The following is a 16,210-nucleotide window of genomic DNA, read 5'->3' as shown; positions in this document are numbered from 1 at the left end:
CTTCAGTGTCACATGATCCATCAGAAATCATTTAATATGATCAAATAGGGCTCAAAAGACATTTCTTATTATTATCAATGGTGAAAACAGTTGTGCTGCTTAATGTTTTTGAGGACACTGATATTTTAGTTCTGTGTTGAATAGAAACGGAACAGCATTTATTTGAAATAGAAATATTTTGTAGCAATGTAAAAGTCTTTACTGTCACTTTAGCACAACGTAATGCATCCTTGCTGAATAAAAGCATTAATTTCTTCACTGAAATAAAACCTTTGTTACCCCAAACTTTGAACCGTAGTGCATTTTCATACAACAGTCATGGCACACTGGGTGTGAGTGAGCAGGACTCAACAGTGGCCTGGATAAACTCCAAAGTCATACCAGTTCAGGAGACACGTCTTCTTGGCAAACAACCTTAAGTGAGCTGAAACTCTATATCTACAGGGTATAAATATTTCTATTCCTGATTAAATCATTGTAAAGACTTGTACTTTACCAAACAAGTTCTCTGGCACTGTATATCAGTGAAACACTGTATAACTTTTGCCAACAAGTCTCTCAGGCAGAAAGAAATAGTTTCGTATTCGAAGTGTGTAAATAAAGTATTTTCCGTAATAGTTTTTAGAATAAAATGTGAACATGACAATGCATTTAATTCTGATTTGTTTTTCCAAGTCTAATCTTAAGACCCTACGGTATGATATGTTTGTTCAGTCAGTGTAATATCTGGTTTATGCATTGTTGCTACAGCAATAATGTATGCGTTAACACAGTGTCAAGTGACTTTCTTCTAAAACAACTTAGAGTGACAAGTTGTGAGTATGAAAATGGAAATTTTGCCTCATCGGTTCCTCATGTGGCACATGGGAAAACGTGCCTCGTGATGATCTGGAATTGCTTTGTAAATATTAAAAAGGTAATGTGTTTTTTTGTGGTCTTCAGACTAAATAAATTAAACAGACTTAATTGTGTTAATTGTGCTTAAAAATCTGATTCCAGCTATCAGTGAACAAAGCCTATGTTTTGTGATTAATATAGCAATCACGTGTAGGGCTGGGTATCGTTCAAAAATGTTCGATACCGATACCGGTACCTTTTTTCGATACCAATTTTATGAAAACAGTTTTAACAAGATTACATTATCTCAAAAAACTTTGGTTTTATTTTTTTCAGCTTGTTGACATGTATACAGACTCAAAGACTCATCTCCTGAGCCACTGCGCAAAGAAACAAAATATAGCCAACACAATAAACCAGTGCAAATAATTTTAATAAAGCTCAAATAGTTTTCAGTTTACACTAGTGCGTGCTCGTTTTAAAACGCATAGCTCAGACAGAATCATCATTTCTATTCATTTATTCTAGGTTTTTAAAGACTTCAAGAAATTTAAAATCTTTATCCACTTTCATAATATTTGGATGTTTTATTTTCCTTTCACAATATGTTTTATTGTTATTAAATTATATGTTGTAGTATGTCTAATTATTTGAATACATAAAAACTACTTGGTTTATTCAAATTTATTCTTAAAACAGCCTTATGAAATGTTTTCTTTTTCCTCAGAAATTCTGTGTTCTGTATCTGGTTTTCAAATGAAGGAATAAAACATTAATTTCATTTTTCTTTTAAATTATTGAAAATAAAACTTTATTTATTTTGGCAAACAAACTTTTACTATTAAAATTAAAACATGGAAGAAATGTTGTGTGATTATTAATTAAAAACTAAGAGTTTTAATAATTTTAATAGTAGCCTAGTAGTAGCAGTATGTACACTCTGCTGAACAATATTAATTTATTTCTGCCGCAGTGTCTTCCAAGTTGAACCAAACTTTTATTTTGACGGGTTTCCGGGAATACCTTTACAGTTCTGTGTGTTTATGATATGACGCAAGTTTTACTCAAATCAAATGGTAAAATGCTCATGAAGTGACTCTCAGAGCAGTTCTAGAGCTGTTGTTCATGTGTTTATGTCGTCATTTAGTGAGACGGCAGACGCTGAAATGTCACGCGAGCTTCACTCTGTGTCAAGTAAGCGAAACTGCGCGATATAGAGAGCAGACTGCTCCGTACGCTTTCGAATTGCTCTCGCGGATGTCAAACACTGATCAATCAGCACCGCGTCACTTCTAGTCAAACACACCTAGTGCTGCAGGATTATTGGCTCACTGACGGTGATGAGATTAACCCCTTAGGTATCGAAATTTGGTACCGAACGACAAGACGTTTTTCGATACTCGGTGATATCGAGGCAATTCGGTCGGTGCCTAAAAAGTATCGAACTCGATACCCAGCCCTAATCACGTGAGTAAGGTGATGTGGGTGTGCCCAATAAAACGTATTTCTTGTCAGAGTTAATCTGATATCTTATTAAATTACAACGGCATCCTATTTCATATTGTAATACATCTCATATATGATCAGACTGATGACAAGCTATGACAAGGTAACGACCAACTAACAGTACAGTGACCTTGTGACCTCCGGTATGTGTGAACAGGGCAATTGAGACAGTATCGTATCAGTTTGGTTTTAACAATGAACTCTTGACTGTGTGACCTGCTCTATGATCGTTTCTATATCTATATGAGATTGCAGTAAAATAGAATAATGTTTGAAATTCGTGATTCAAAAAGAAAGATATGAATGTCTAGATATTCGTCCCTCAGTTCATTTTCATTCATGCGTCTACCTGGCACATGAGAGATGTGTTTGTGTGTGTGTGAGTCAGAAGGCACGTGCAACTCTGAAGGTAAATTTGCAGTTAACAGTGATGTATGATATACTGGATGAGGTCAAGAGAGTGGTATGAACAGTCTCAACATTGGCAAATAGAGTTCTTCATCACTCACCCTGCTACCCTTTAAGGGCAAACACGGGCACGGTCCACTGCAGTCCCGGCCTGCACACGGCTCCTGCAGCTTTGATCCCTGCACACACAAAAACACATAGAGAGACAAGATTACATCCTGCACTACTGTCAATGTTATATGTCAAAATAGTACAAAGAAAACTGTACTCTGAAATGACTGATAAGTTATACAGAGATTACATCATTGATCAATGTACTTTCTCTTTTCAAAACTGCAATGAAATTGTATGAGCATTAATTCTCAGTATCTCTGGACGTGTGTAAGAGCAACAAGTTGTAGCGTAGTTTGTGAAAGTGACTGTAAGTGTAGGATTGATCTGTTTGTCTCCCCTCGGGCTAGAGAAGATCACCTGGACAGCAGTAAGTGGTATGTGATCTCATAGAGGAACAAAACCCTGCTCTGGATTTTAGCCTCTGGTACAGCATACCAAAAGATCTACTTCACACAGAAAAAAAAAAAGAAAAAAAAAGGAAGACAGGGACTAGAGGTCATTCCATTCATACTGTTAAAGACGATTAGTTACCCTATACATCCCTAATGCTAAACCTAAACCTTTTTACTATAGAGCACTCACTCACACACACACACACAAACACAAAGATACATATGAGCTCTATTGTCCCCTCGCCCCATGCTGAGATCACATTCCAAAGCATGCTTGTTTCACCCTTCGCAATCATCTCTTTTCAATGCTGTTTTTTTTCCTTTGAAAGCCCCCAACTTACTACATTTATACAGTATTTGAACAGACTCATTTCATTGCCAAATGCATGCTACTGTTCAAAGTTTGGGGTTAAGTAAAAAAAAAATAAAAAAATGTATACGTCTCTCTTTAAGAATTCACCAGTGCTGCATTTATTTGATTAAAAATACAATAAAAACTCGAATTTAATACAATTTTAAATAACTGTTATATAAGGATATATTTTAAAATCTCATTTATCCTTGTGACGGTAATGCTGAATTTTCAGCAGCCATTACTCCATTTTATTTAGAAAGAAAATCTTTATTATACAGAAAGTGCCTTTAATGTCATTTTTGATCAGTTTACCATTTTATCAGATCACCATTTTAAAAATACCTATGCATATATTGGGTCATTAGCTAACCAGATATCATAACTCACAAAATATTTATACACAGTGTTATTACTATTACTATTAAGTGTACTGGCTGCTGGTTTGTAGATATGGCTTGGGGTTGTAATGTGATTATTTTGCTCATTATTCATTTAGCACAAGAAACATTATATGCACAAACAAATTCAGATTTTATGTAACAACATGTCCTTTCTTAATCTGTAGAACAAGCTCTGTGAAATTCAATCCCCTTCATTCAGCAGATCTGTGAATAATGTGATCAATGAAAGCTGCACATATACGGGTCTTTTAAGTGGTAATCCCCTGCTATAGTTCAGAGGTCACTGGATAGCATTTCACTTTGATTAAAGGATGAAAAGGTGCAGACAAGCAGGGATGAGGGCCCCATGAGGTCTTGGACAGTGGGTACTTGCCCAAAGGGTCAGGGGTGTTCGGACAGCCATCTAGAAAAAACCTCAAAGGTCTTAAACTGATAACCAAGACCTTATTTACTAATCACAAAGGGCATGTGTGTCCAGCGTCTGTGTGTGTGTGTAGATAATGTAAGGCCCCCTGTGAAACCTGTCTCCACTCAGAATGTCACATGACTCCACAAAGCCTGCGACTTTTCCAACTTGTGACCGCATTTTTTTTTTTTTTTGTGAGGTTTTGGCTCAGACAAATAATGGAGGGATATAAAGGGAGTGAAAGCAGGAGCAAGAGAATGAGTACGGATAAAAAAAAGGGGGTACATGAGAGGAAACCAGTAAAAGTATGTTAGAAAGCCGGGATTGCCCTGGACAGGCCTCGCCTCTCTGCTACTGATCTCCTGTTTACCACTAATTGCTCTGACAGAAACAGGCCAGAAAATCTGCAAAGAGGGATTCAGATAGAAGTAGTGACAGAGAGAGGGGGGGGGGGGGGGGGGGGGGGAATCATATATCACGCAAGACAAATCCTGACCAAATACAACCTACTGACCTTAGTCTGACTGCAGAAAAAGGCAAACACGTACACAAAACAATCCTGGAAACCAAAGAATTAAAGATTTTGTGAAAAATGTACAAAACGTAAGAATATGAGGCTGAAACAGAAATCTAAAATCCAAAAATGTGTTTTCTATTATTATATTTCTACGTGTATTTCTATTTTTTTCTGAAAGTGATTCCTTCTATTTTCTAATAATTAAAAAATAATAATAGAACATGCAAAGATATTCTTGAAAATTTACTGGTTGAATTAGATAAACAAGCTCCTTCTCAAATATACATTTGGTAATAATTTTAAACTTGTCCCTGTCTCATGTATGTTCCCGTTTTGTTTCCTGGTTTTCCTTTTTTAGTCGTTTTCCTGTTCGTGTCCTGATTATGTTGATTTGTCTCTAGCTGTGTTTTTTAGTCTTGTTAATTGTGCTCATTTATAAACCTGTCTCCTACGTTCATTCGGTGTTCGGTCTCAGTTATGTTAAGTGTGTGTATTCACCATGTTTCCTGAGTCTGACTATTAAATGTTCCTAATATGAAGATTCCTGAGTCTCCTGCGTTTTCCTGCCTGACACACAGTGACATTTTATTTTCTTCATTTTTTTTTATTCACTTAAGATATTTCCTTTCTGCATCATTACTAATTACATTTAGTAATGCAATACTGTAAAAGGTAACAATCATGGCAAAAAAAGAATTCTTGAATAAAATAATCAGAATCAGAAAAGAATGATAAATAATGAATGTCAACATAAATCCAGGTTCTCAAAGGATACAAACTCATCTCTAACTGCAGAAGTATCAATATTACCTCAAAGTCAGGTAGATAGTTAAAGGGATAGTTCACCCAAAAATGAAAATTCTGTCATTAATTACTCACCCTCATGTCGTTCCAAACCCGTAAGACCTTCGTTCATTTTCACAACACAAAATAGGATATTTTTGATGGAATCTGAGAGCTCTCTGACACTCCATAGACAGCAACGATATTACCATGATCAACACACAGAAACGTAGCAAGGACATCGGTAAAACAGTCCATGTGACATCAGTGGTTCAACCATAATTTTACAAAGCTATGCAAATACTTTTTGTGCGCTTTTTGAGTGCATGTGTCTGCTTATTATAGAATCAAAATCAACTATTACTACAAGCACTCGATGATGGTTTAAAGTGGGTAAGCAAATACATTAATAATTACATACATTTCCAAGTGTAGCTTGATGCTAATTGTACTTCTAATTATATTTTAGGATGTAGCCTATTCTTGTAAGCATTATAGATAGTTTGTGTCTCTGGTGTAGAACCAAACTTTAATTTAATGCTGTATATTGAGCGGCAGACAATGTTAAATCCATTTACGATAAACATATCTGAGGAAAAATGCATTGTTGGTCAGCGCCTCCTAGTGTGCAAGTGTGAATTAGCAGAAGGCAAACAATCGTTTCGCGCTCGGTGTGAAAGCACAGTTCGTCTGCGATTCACCTGGCTTTTTCACATCGCGCTCAGTGTGGAAAGGCCTTTAAGGGTCTCGGGTGGCACACGGACACATATGGCACAAAGTTAATTGTCAAGTAATAATTACTCTATTCCATAACTACTACCTAACAGATTAGAGCGGACAGCAAGCGGCAATGCAGAAAGGGGAGAAGGATAATCCAACACCCCTCTCTCAATTTCAAATGGCTGATCCTGTCCCTGAGGAGATCTGCCACCTTTGCCATCCTCTTTTCAGGATGCTTAAGCCACCTGGTGAGAAGTGAAAACATAAGCCATTTATGTGAATTTAGGTCCCTCTCCTGTAAGTTAAGCAAACCTCCACTACAAGGAGCAACAAGCCCCTCTCAGCAGCACACCTTGACATTCCTTTGCAGCTTGTTCAGTGGAATGAATTGAGCTATTTGGAGCAGGACAAAGAGTGCAACTTAAGGTGAAATCTCTAAGCACACATATCCAGACACACACATACACACTCAGCCCTGCAGGTAAAAGGACAGGATCCATCTCACATTTTGCCAAAGAAATCAATGGGGGTCTTGCCTTCCTCCTTACTGTTTTCCTCCAAAACAAAACAGCTTGACACACCTGAAGTGTGTTTGTACATGTTATGTATTACACCTCTTAACTTTAGCTAACTGTTATATGCGAACCATCATCCATAAACTTTCAGTTATTTGTACCCACAGCAATAAATGTGTGGGTCGCATACGATGAACTGTACACATAAGGGTCAAATCAAGCAATTCAAATAAAGTATATCATGACTGACTCTGACTTGAAAAATCAGGACTGCTATAGTTGTATTGGAATGTTTGGTCACCCTTGGGAAACAAAACAGCATGCACAAACAAAGACCCCAAAAGGCTTAAGATTCACTGGCATATGCATACATGTACACTTGAGAAACCCAGAGGCCACACACAGACTCTGAGAGAGGTTAACCTCCAGTTTCCTCTCAGGCTTTAGAGATGTTTGTCTGCTCACATTCCCTCCATCATCTGCTGTCATCAATCAATCCACTCAAATCACTGCGTGACAGAATAGAAAACAAGACTGAAAAAAACCACATGAGAAGAAAGGGAAAGGATGTAAGAGAAGGGACGTTTATCTTGCTCTCCTGTGACTGATGAGCTCCTTTGAAAAACGGCACAGCTCAGAGAACAGAGCAAATAAAAAATACTGGGACATGAATCTGATGTACAAATGCTTCACCTGTCTGTCTTTACCTGCCTTTACAAAAATACACAGTATTTGCATTTTGTTTCTGTTACACTTCCAAGTTCTAACACATTATTTTCTTCTCCCTTTAATAATAAAGTCAAAATGAATGTTCAACACATTTATGAATTTAAAGCAGCAGTCCATAACTTTTTTTGGTTAAAAATGATCCAACATCAATATTTGAGCAAGTACATAGCCAGCCAGTCTTCAAAACTATCACCTTAATTTAGCCCGATTCACAATGGTTAGTTTATAATAATGTTTTCTCATTTGAGTGGTACGGGTAGGTTTTCGCGGGAAATTCGAGCATGGCACTGCGCCATTTCGTCACATCTGTCACATCGGCTACTAGGCTATCACATGCGAGGATCCTGCAGGTGGCGCATCATTTATAGTCTTTTCTCACAGCAGCTGGAATAATTAAATGTCAAAAAATCATTTTGATGGCAGATTGTAATCCAGAAAGGATTATATGAAACACACGTGAATTAAACTGAATTATATTCCAGTTTTAAATGTTCTTCTGATTACAGATAGCCTGGGATTACACAAGATTTGTATTTTAAAGAGAACCAGTTCGAAGAGAGCATAGTTTGCTTTTTGGGTTAAAATAATTTCTTAATATGAAATTCAAATGGTATGACAATTAGAGATTAGAATGTGCAAAAATTGAAATCTACACGCTAATACACTCTATACTCATTGTCAAGCAATGCTGATGTTGTTAACATTTATAATTTGAGAATAAAGTATAACAATAATAATACTTTTTACAGTTTGATGTGATATGAGCTAACTGATCTTTAGATTAAATCAACATTGGTAACGCGATTTATGGTAATACTTTTTTCCTTAGTTGGTCAGAACAAATGTGGCAGACTTGTTACTTGTTCAGATGACAATATATGGTGAAAATTGTTATTTGGGTCATATATTCCAAGATGGCTAGAATCTGTGGTTACTAAGCATAGGATTCACACTGGTGCGGTGACTGACAGCTACACATTCACCTCAAAACATTAGATTCATCCGCGCTGGAGCCATGCCAGAGTACAACCCATGCAATGAAGATAATTCCGCAAGTAACTGCAATTCCAGATATTCAAACAGAGATGGCGACAAAGAGGCAAAACTTACGGACTGCAGCTTTAAGTTAATTAAGGGTGTGCGCAAAAGTGATTTTACAATGGTTAATGTTTTTTTTTTAAATATGACAGAAGGATTAATCTAATCAAATCTTTCTGTTTTATAATTAAGAATATTAAATTATCTTGAATATTTTGATATAATGTAGACTAGCATTCAAAGTTTGTGGTCAGTAACATTTTTTGTTTAAATAAATACTTTAAGACTTTCACATTGTTACAAATAAAATCTCAATCAAACCAATGCTGTTCTTTTGAACTTCGTATTCTTCAAAGAATCCTAAAAAATGCATCATGGCTTCCACAAAAATATTAAGCAGCACAAAATATGCATATTAGAATGATTTCTCAAGGATCGTGTGATACTGAAGACTGGAGTGGTGGCTGCTGGTTATTCAGAATAAATTACAAATTATCACAGGAATAAATTTTATTTTAAAATTGGTTAATTTATAAAACAGTTATTTTAAATTGTAATATTATTTCACAATATTACTGCTTTTAATAAAATACTAAAATTAATTTTCAATCAAATAAATGCAGTTTTGTCAAGTATAAGAACTTCTTTAAAAAACACTACAATATCTTACCAGCCCCAAACTTTAGAACTGTAATGTATATGTAATGAAAAGTATTAAGACACATAATAAGAAAGATGTAATAAAAGATATACAAACTCAATTACTACGCCTATAATTGCTACTGGTCAGGAATTCACACAATTCAGCCCTGAGAGACCAAATATCGGGGTTAGAATAATAATTTTAACAGTATAATTATACATAACTCATCAAGAATGCAAACGCACCATCTAACTACACCCCGATTTAGAATAACCCAGATTTTACAGTTAACAAGAAACCGCTCAATGGGCAGAAAAGGGCATCACACAACTTCAGCATATCTTTCATAATAATAACCTGGCTCCATTCTCCCATACGGCATTGGCAGCAATTGTTTTTTGGAATACTCACAAATCAAATCATCAATTCAATCAAAGATTGACATCAGGACAATTAATCTAGAATCTAGATCTTTTGGGAAAACGTTACTGAGTCACTATCCAACCTTATGGGATGTCACATCCCATTGTCTCCCTCCCTCTGTGTATTAGGTGACATATCCATAATCAGTTCAAACGATACAGATAGTAAATTACTCCTAGTGGCTCGACCTATCGTCAAGAAAACTGTACAACTTTTTATTTATTTTTTCTCTATCCTTTCTTTCTGTCTCTTTCTGTTCTCCCCACTTTCGTCGTTGTCTTTTTTTTTTTTTTACTATTTTTGCTCCCCCTCTCTCTCTCTCTCTTTTCATGCCTCTGGGACTCAGTTGGCTGTGGCATCTCAGTTCCTGCCCAGTGTGGTTCGGTTTAGTTGTTGGTGGGTGTGTTGTGGGGCCGGAGACCTTGTCCCTCCAACTTGTACCAGCTTTGGCTTGGTTTTCCTGCCTCTGGCAGGTTCGGCACTACATGCCTTGCTTTTTTTATTGCATCACATACTAGACGACATACATACGTCTATTGTAAAATAAGCAAGGGAAGAAGGGAGAAAAAAAAATTATATATGTATATCAGACACACACAGGATAAGTGGGACGTGAGCATGGGGGCCTGGACTTTGCACTGGGCTGGTTCCACGCTGCACGTCACGCTTTTTTAATGCATCATACACTCGTTGACATACATACATACATGCATAGGAAGAGGGAAAGGGGAGAAGAAGGGGAAGAGGAAGAAGAAGAAAAAAAAATGAAGTATATATATATATATATATATATGTGTGTGTGTGTGTGTGTGTGTGTATATATATATATATATATGTATGTATGTTTGTGTGGGTGTGTGTGTATATATATATATATATATATATGTATGTATGTTTGTGTGGGTGTGTGTGTGTGTATATCTGTATGTGTGTGTGTGTGTGTGTATGTATGTAGGCCAAGCGTGGCATGTGAGTGGTGGCCGGGGGTGGGACTTTGGGCCTTGTGCCCCACTGCACCTCTCCTTGATGGCTCGTCGTAGGCCTAATTTATGCCTTGTTCACGGAGGGCCCAGAGGCAGTCTTACAATATCTTACTAATTATAGCTTTATTATTATTATTATTTCATCATTACTACTACTATTACTACCATTATTATTTTTAATATTACTATTTGTCCTCTTCCTGATCCTCCAACTACCCGCCCGTCTCTGATGAATAAATGTATTATCGTTATTGTTGCTACTATTACTAATTACTATTTAATACTATTATTATTGATATTTGTCATCTTCCTCACCCTCCAACTTTCCCCTCATTTCTGATTAATTGAGTTAATTACTATTATTATTATTATTATTATTTATTTATATTATTGCTACTACTATTACTATTATTCCTTATCATCTTCCTCACCCTCCATCCTCTAATTCTTGTTATTAATGCTATTATTACTGTTATCATTATTATGTGTTTTCACACGTTTTTGAGTTCCTTTATTTTATCCTTCACCTTTTATCCTTGTTTCCACAGATTTCTAAACAGAACCCCTACAAAACAGGCTGCGCTCTTACACGCGTATCTTCAGGGTCTGCTGGTCATGTGTCCATTCTCACAGCTGTGTTTAAACTCTCAGTACGTCACAGTTTACCTCAGGCCAAACAACCCCCTGTTCCTTTACTATCAACTGCATATACATTCGGGTTTGATGGGCTCTTAAAACCCCAGGCCTCCCACTGACAGACCCTGACCTACACATGTCTGATGTCATCCAAGTAAAACAAAAATCCCAATGCACACAACATGTTTCAAACACCAGAATGAACTTGATATCACACTAAATACTGAAGCCTACTCATAATTGCTTGTGTATGTTTCTCACCGACTTGATGAAACCTGGGAAATATATAACAACAAAATCTATGTGAGAAATTCACCAGGTCACATCATTATTATTTATTTATTTATTTACTATTCATTTTTTAATAGATCAACAATACATACATTTTTGATTACATTGTATTTTTTGCCTTACGGTAATGAGAATAAATTTCCTATTATCTGCAGTTTGGTTTATAGTGGACCACTAATCACCTGGTCAGCTACAACAATTGTGCAACAAATCTTGATGGTGTTTAAAAAAACTTTTGCAAAATTTAATGCTTAACCCTCTGGTATTGTTCAGTCAATTTAGACTGAAAAACGTTTTTTTTTTTTAATTTTAAAAATCGCTTCTTCTTTGGAATGGTACGAAACTCGGTGATTTATGGTAGTTGCTATGTGAGATTACGGTTATAAACCGTAATCTCTATCTTGCTCTAATTGAGAGATTACAGAGAGAGAAGAGAAGCTAGAGATTGCAGTTTATAAAGTTGTAAATATGGATATTTTTATTACACAAATGGTTCACTTCAGAAGGCCTGTATTCACCCCTGCCAGAGCCATGTGGAGCACTTCTTATGATGGATGGATGCACATGTTCTTTAACACTGTTACATCTGTATACCAGCTCTCATTGATGTAAAAGCACGTCCCGCCACCGCTCAATTTCCCCCATTGATTCCGCGTCGCGATCTGCTCTGATCAGCTGGAAGCTAGCCAGATGTAGCATGCTATGTATGTCGCCATTCAGCCAGGTTTCCATAAAACACAGAGCAGCAGAGTTAGAAAAATCCTTGTTTGTCCAGGAGAGCAGAAGGAGTTAGTCCGTTTTGTTGGGTAGAGAGCGGAGATTCGCCAGATGGATGCTAGACAACGCCGTTCTAAATCCGCGCTGACGAAGCTTCACGAGCGCGCCGGCTCGCTTCCCCCGTCTGCGCGTCCTGAAGCGTTTGACCAGAGCTACGGCTCCGCCAACTACAATGTCCAGCAAAACGTCCGAATCAAAATCCGGTAAAACATTTTGTGGTGTGTTCTGCTGAATGTTCAGCAGGTCATCCCTGGTAAAACTGATCATGTTTGAGAAACAAAAAACAGGAAAAAAAAAACAAAAAAAAAACAGTACAAACACTGAAGAACAAAGCACAGTAGCTGCCATCTGCGGCGCCATCTTTGAAAAACATTCTATCCCTTTAAGATAAATTAGTGTTGCTGCAGTAGCACTTAAAACAACATGTCTCCATCATTTAAGAAGATAAATTATTTTTTCACACCATACCCATGTGTGTCAGTCAATCAAAATTATCATTAAGTGAGGTTGTTGTGGATATTTCCCAGACACAGAGGTAGGCACATGACAAAATATGGCTTCCATTATTAGAGCGATTTACTATGTCATCAACCGAGTCATTTTGGACTTTTGAAACTGACAAAGCTGCCCACAGGCACATTACATCATACGCGGAAGTCTGGGCATGCTCACTAAAGGTATTCAGGGTTGGAGAGAAGCTATACACCCTACTCTGGCAAGCCCCAGCACCTGCCTACCTCAAGACACTCCTTTAACAGGTCCCTCAAAGCTTGTGTGTGAGGGTTTCACATAGCTTCTACAAGTGTTGAGCACAGCACAGATTTATGACTCCTATGATCCAACAGTAATAAATCAACAATGGGTGAAGGTAGCTGAGCATATACTTTGTCAGTACAGAGTGTTTGTTAGAGCGAATTCTTTCCTGCTGATCCCAGAATAGATCCTTCGCACACCTTTACTCTACTGCCAGAGTTATGACTACATCAAGATCAGGTTGAGGTTTTTCCTCAGCCAATGTTGACACTATGTTCAGCATGCTTGAAATTTAGACTCATCATTCCTCACCACTCTGACCATTTACCTTTTGCTGCCTTATACAAGCTTTCAAATTCAGGCTCTTTTACAGCCAGACCAAGACAGCCAGCACTACCTTTGCAACTGGACCTATGGGCTACACAATCAGATAATTATATATATATATATATATATATATATATATATATATATATATATATATATATATATATATATATATATGAAGAGTTTGGTTCCAAAATGCGATAAATGCCATTTAAAAAAAAAAATTAGTTTCCAACAAAATCAGTATTGTATCTGGTCTTGAAACATCTGTTTTTAATTTTATGCAAAATGCAGTATTTGTTGTGTTAGGTCATGTTTTCTCCCTTTTTTTCCAAACCACCACAAACGCCAGTCTCCTTTCTCTACAGAATGCGATAAATCAATGATAAATCAGCACCATTCCATGCCCTGTAAACAATACACCCAGCATCCTAGTTTTCCTCATCTACTTTGTACTTTGTGATCAACAAACAAAAAAAATTAGGGCTGCAAGATAAATCGCATGTGATTATCATGCGCATCCCATCAGTAAAGCCGGTTCTGTGATCTCCAGCACGTGCTTTCAGATGGAGCAATCATTCGATTATGAATGCGATATCACGTAGCTTGTCAGTGTAAGTGTTTTTATTTATGCCATTAATGATTTTGTTATATAGCCTACAGCGTATAGCACTAGTCAACTAAATGAATACAACATGGCAAAGACTGATTGAATGTATTTTTAGTCCAGTGCCTGGATAGAAGATTAGTATTGACCAAGTTCAGAGGCTGTAATATGTGGATCAACTTACTTTGTTGTGTATTTTCAATATGAAAAAAATAATAATAATTATATTGATTCAGTGGATTTAGTGCATTTTGAAGAAAAAAAAAGTTTTTGTAATAAATCTTTGAAAAACTAAATCTGGATTTGAATTTTTTATGTTATTATAACCTAACTATGCTATGTGAAAGTTTGAAACAGAAAATAGTGGTTTTCATCTTGCCACTTTCTTGGTAAAGAAAACACATTTTTACTCAAATGAATCAAAATGGATTTATTGCGTTTTGGAACCAAACTCTTCATATATATATATATATATTTATTTATCTGAACTCTGGTGTTTAGTGAGAGTCAATCCAGAGTAGGGCTGTGCGATTTGGGGAAAATATCTAATTGCGATATTTTTGACAAATATTGCGATTGCGATTTGAATTGCGATTTTAAATTTGCAAAGTCAAGCTTCAGCTCAGTATTGTCAATAATGTGCAGCACAGTATGAGTATCGTTACCCTACTGAAAAAAACAACAACAAAAAAAACAAAACAATAGAAACCATCATACAGTTTCCATAAAACATTACAAAATTCCTTTTTGTTTTGGGCATTATTCCAATAGGAATTACTGTTGTTCTATTGGTTGCCACCTGCTAGATTACATCCCACTAATAGAATGCATCAAATAGCAGTAGACACCATTATAGTTTACATTAAAACCAATACAATTACCATTATAACCCTTAAATCCATTACATTTTCTATTGTGTTTTGGGAGGGGTTCTACTGGGTTTTTTTTTTGTTTGTTTGTTTGTTTTGTTTTTTCTGCAGGGAAGATTATAATGGTATTACTATTTTTACAAAATTACTGAATTTCACAGGAAAGATTTGTTTATTTTTTATAAATAAAGAACTGTATTTATTTAGTCAATTATTAAAGTATTAGTATGTCACACGGGCTGATTTATTCATTTTTAAGTATTTGGGATTTTAAGAACAAGTGGGAAATGTGCTGAATGTTTCATTTCATCCAAGTGAGTTTGGCAAGCAGTTAGACTTACTTTACTTTCGTTTTAAACGCGGAGCCAGACGCGAGTTGACACAGGTTGCGCGCGTGCGTCAGGCCTCGTCCATATTGCCAGATGCGATCGTGAGAGGCTTGCGGAGCAGAACCGGGCGCGAGACTATAAAAGAGTATTACGAGACAGGCTGAGTGTAAACGGCTCGTCCGTGAGACGCAGGAGACGCACAGCGTGGGGCAGAGCGGAGCGACTATGAGAAGCATTTAGCGAACATGCATTATAAACTTATTTCAAATTAATCTGTTGGGGAGATAAAATGTGTAAAAAAACTTTCATGTAGCCTACTAATAAAAACATCTAAAAATTTATGTTTTATTCTCCAGTACTGAAAGCAGAACCGATAAGGGAGCTCTTGATATGCGTTGTGACGCAGCTCTTGCAAATTACCTTTTTTGTTCGTTGTCTGTCATTTCGAAGCTGAAGTTACATATGTTTTTCTTTAGTTTTAATTTGCCTAACTTTCGATCTGACCTTTTTAAATGGTGGGCGTTAACGCAGTTGGCTAGAGCAGTGCTGATCGGGGAGAACGGAGGTGCGCTCACTCTGTTGGTTAGTAAGACTGTCACCCAAGGCTGACAGTCATGCATGTGCTCTGGAACAGAGTAATGTCGCGTCCACATCGCAGGCTTTGCGATTAGCAAACCGCAATATCTCAAATCGCGATTGCGATTCGATTTCGATTAATAGCACAGCCCTAATCCAGAGCAAATATCAGAGAGCCAATGCCACTGCTGCCAGTGTGAACATTACCTACTTATATGTAATCACACTGATGAAAGGTGAGGCATAGGCCTCGTATCGCCAGGCTGTAATTTGCA

The 16,210-nt window shown here is 36.8% G+C and overlaps 1 protein-coding gene across 1 annotated transcript in view; it reads right to left on the bottom strand.

Moving 5' to 3' along the window:
- The window catches only part of LOC306874048 (uncharacterized protein), a 110,011-nt gene that overhangs the window by 46,261 nt on the left and 47,540 nt on the right, over window positions 1-16,210 (bottom strand). Inside the window, exon 4 of the mRNA XM_079423768.1 lies at window positions 2,853-2,930. Within this exon, the coding sequence (XP_079279894.1) occupies window positions 2,853-2,930 (78 nt within the window). The remainder of the gene's footprint in view (window positions 1-2,852; window positions 2,931-16,210) is intronic.

Source organism: Barbus barbus (genome assembly GCF_936440315.1).
Source record: "Barbus barbus genome assembly, chromosome: 1".
Taxonomy (NCBI): domain Eukaryota; kingdom Metazoa; phylum Chordata; class Actinopteri; order Cypriniformes; family Cyprinidae; genus Barbus; species Barbus barbus.
This window is presented reverse-complemented; position numbering and strand designations above follow the sequence as displayed.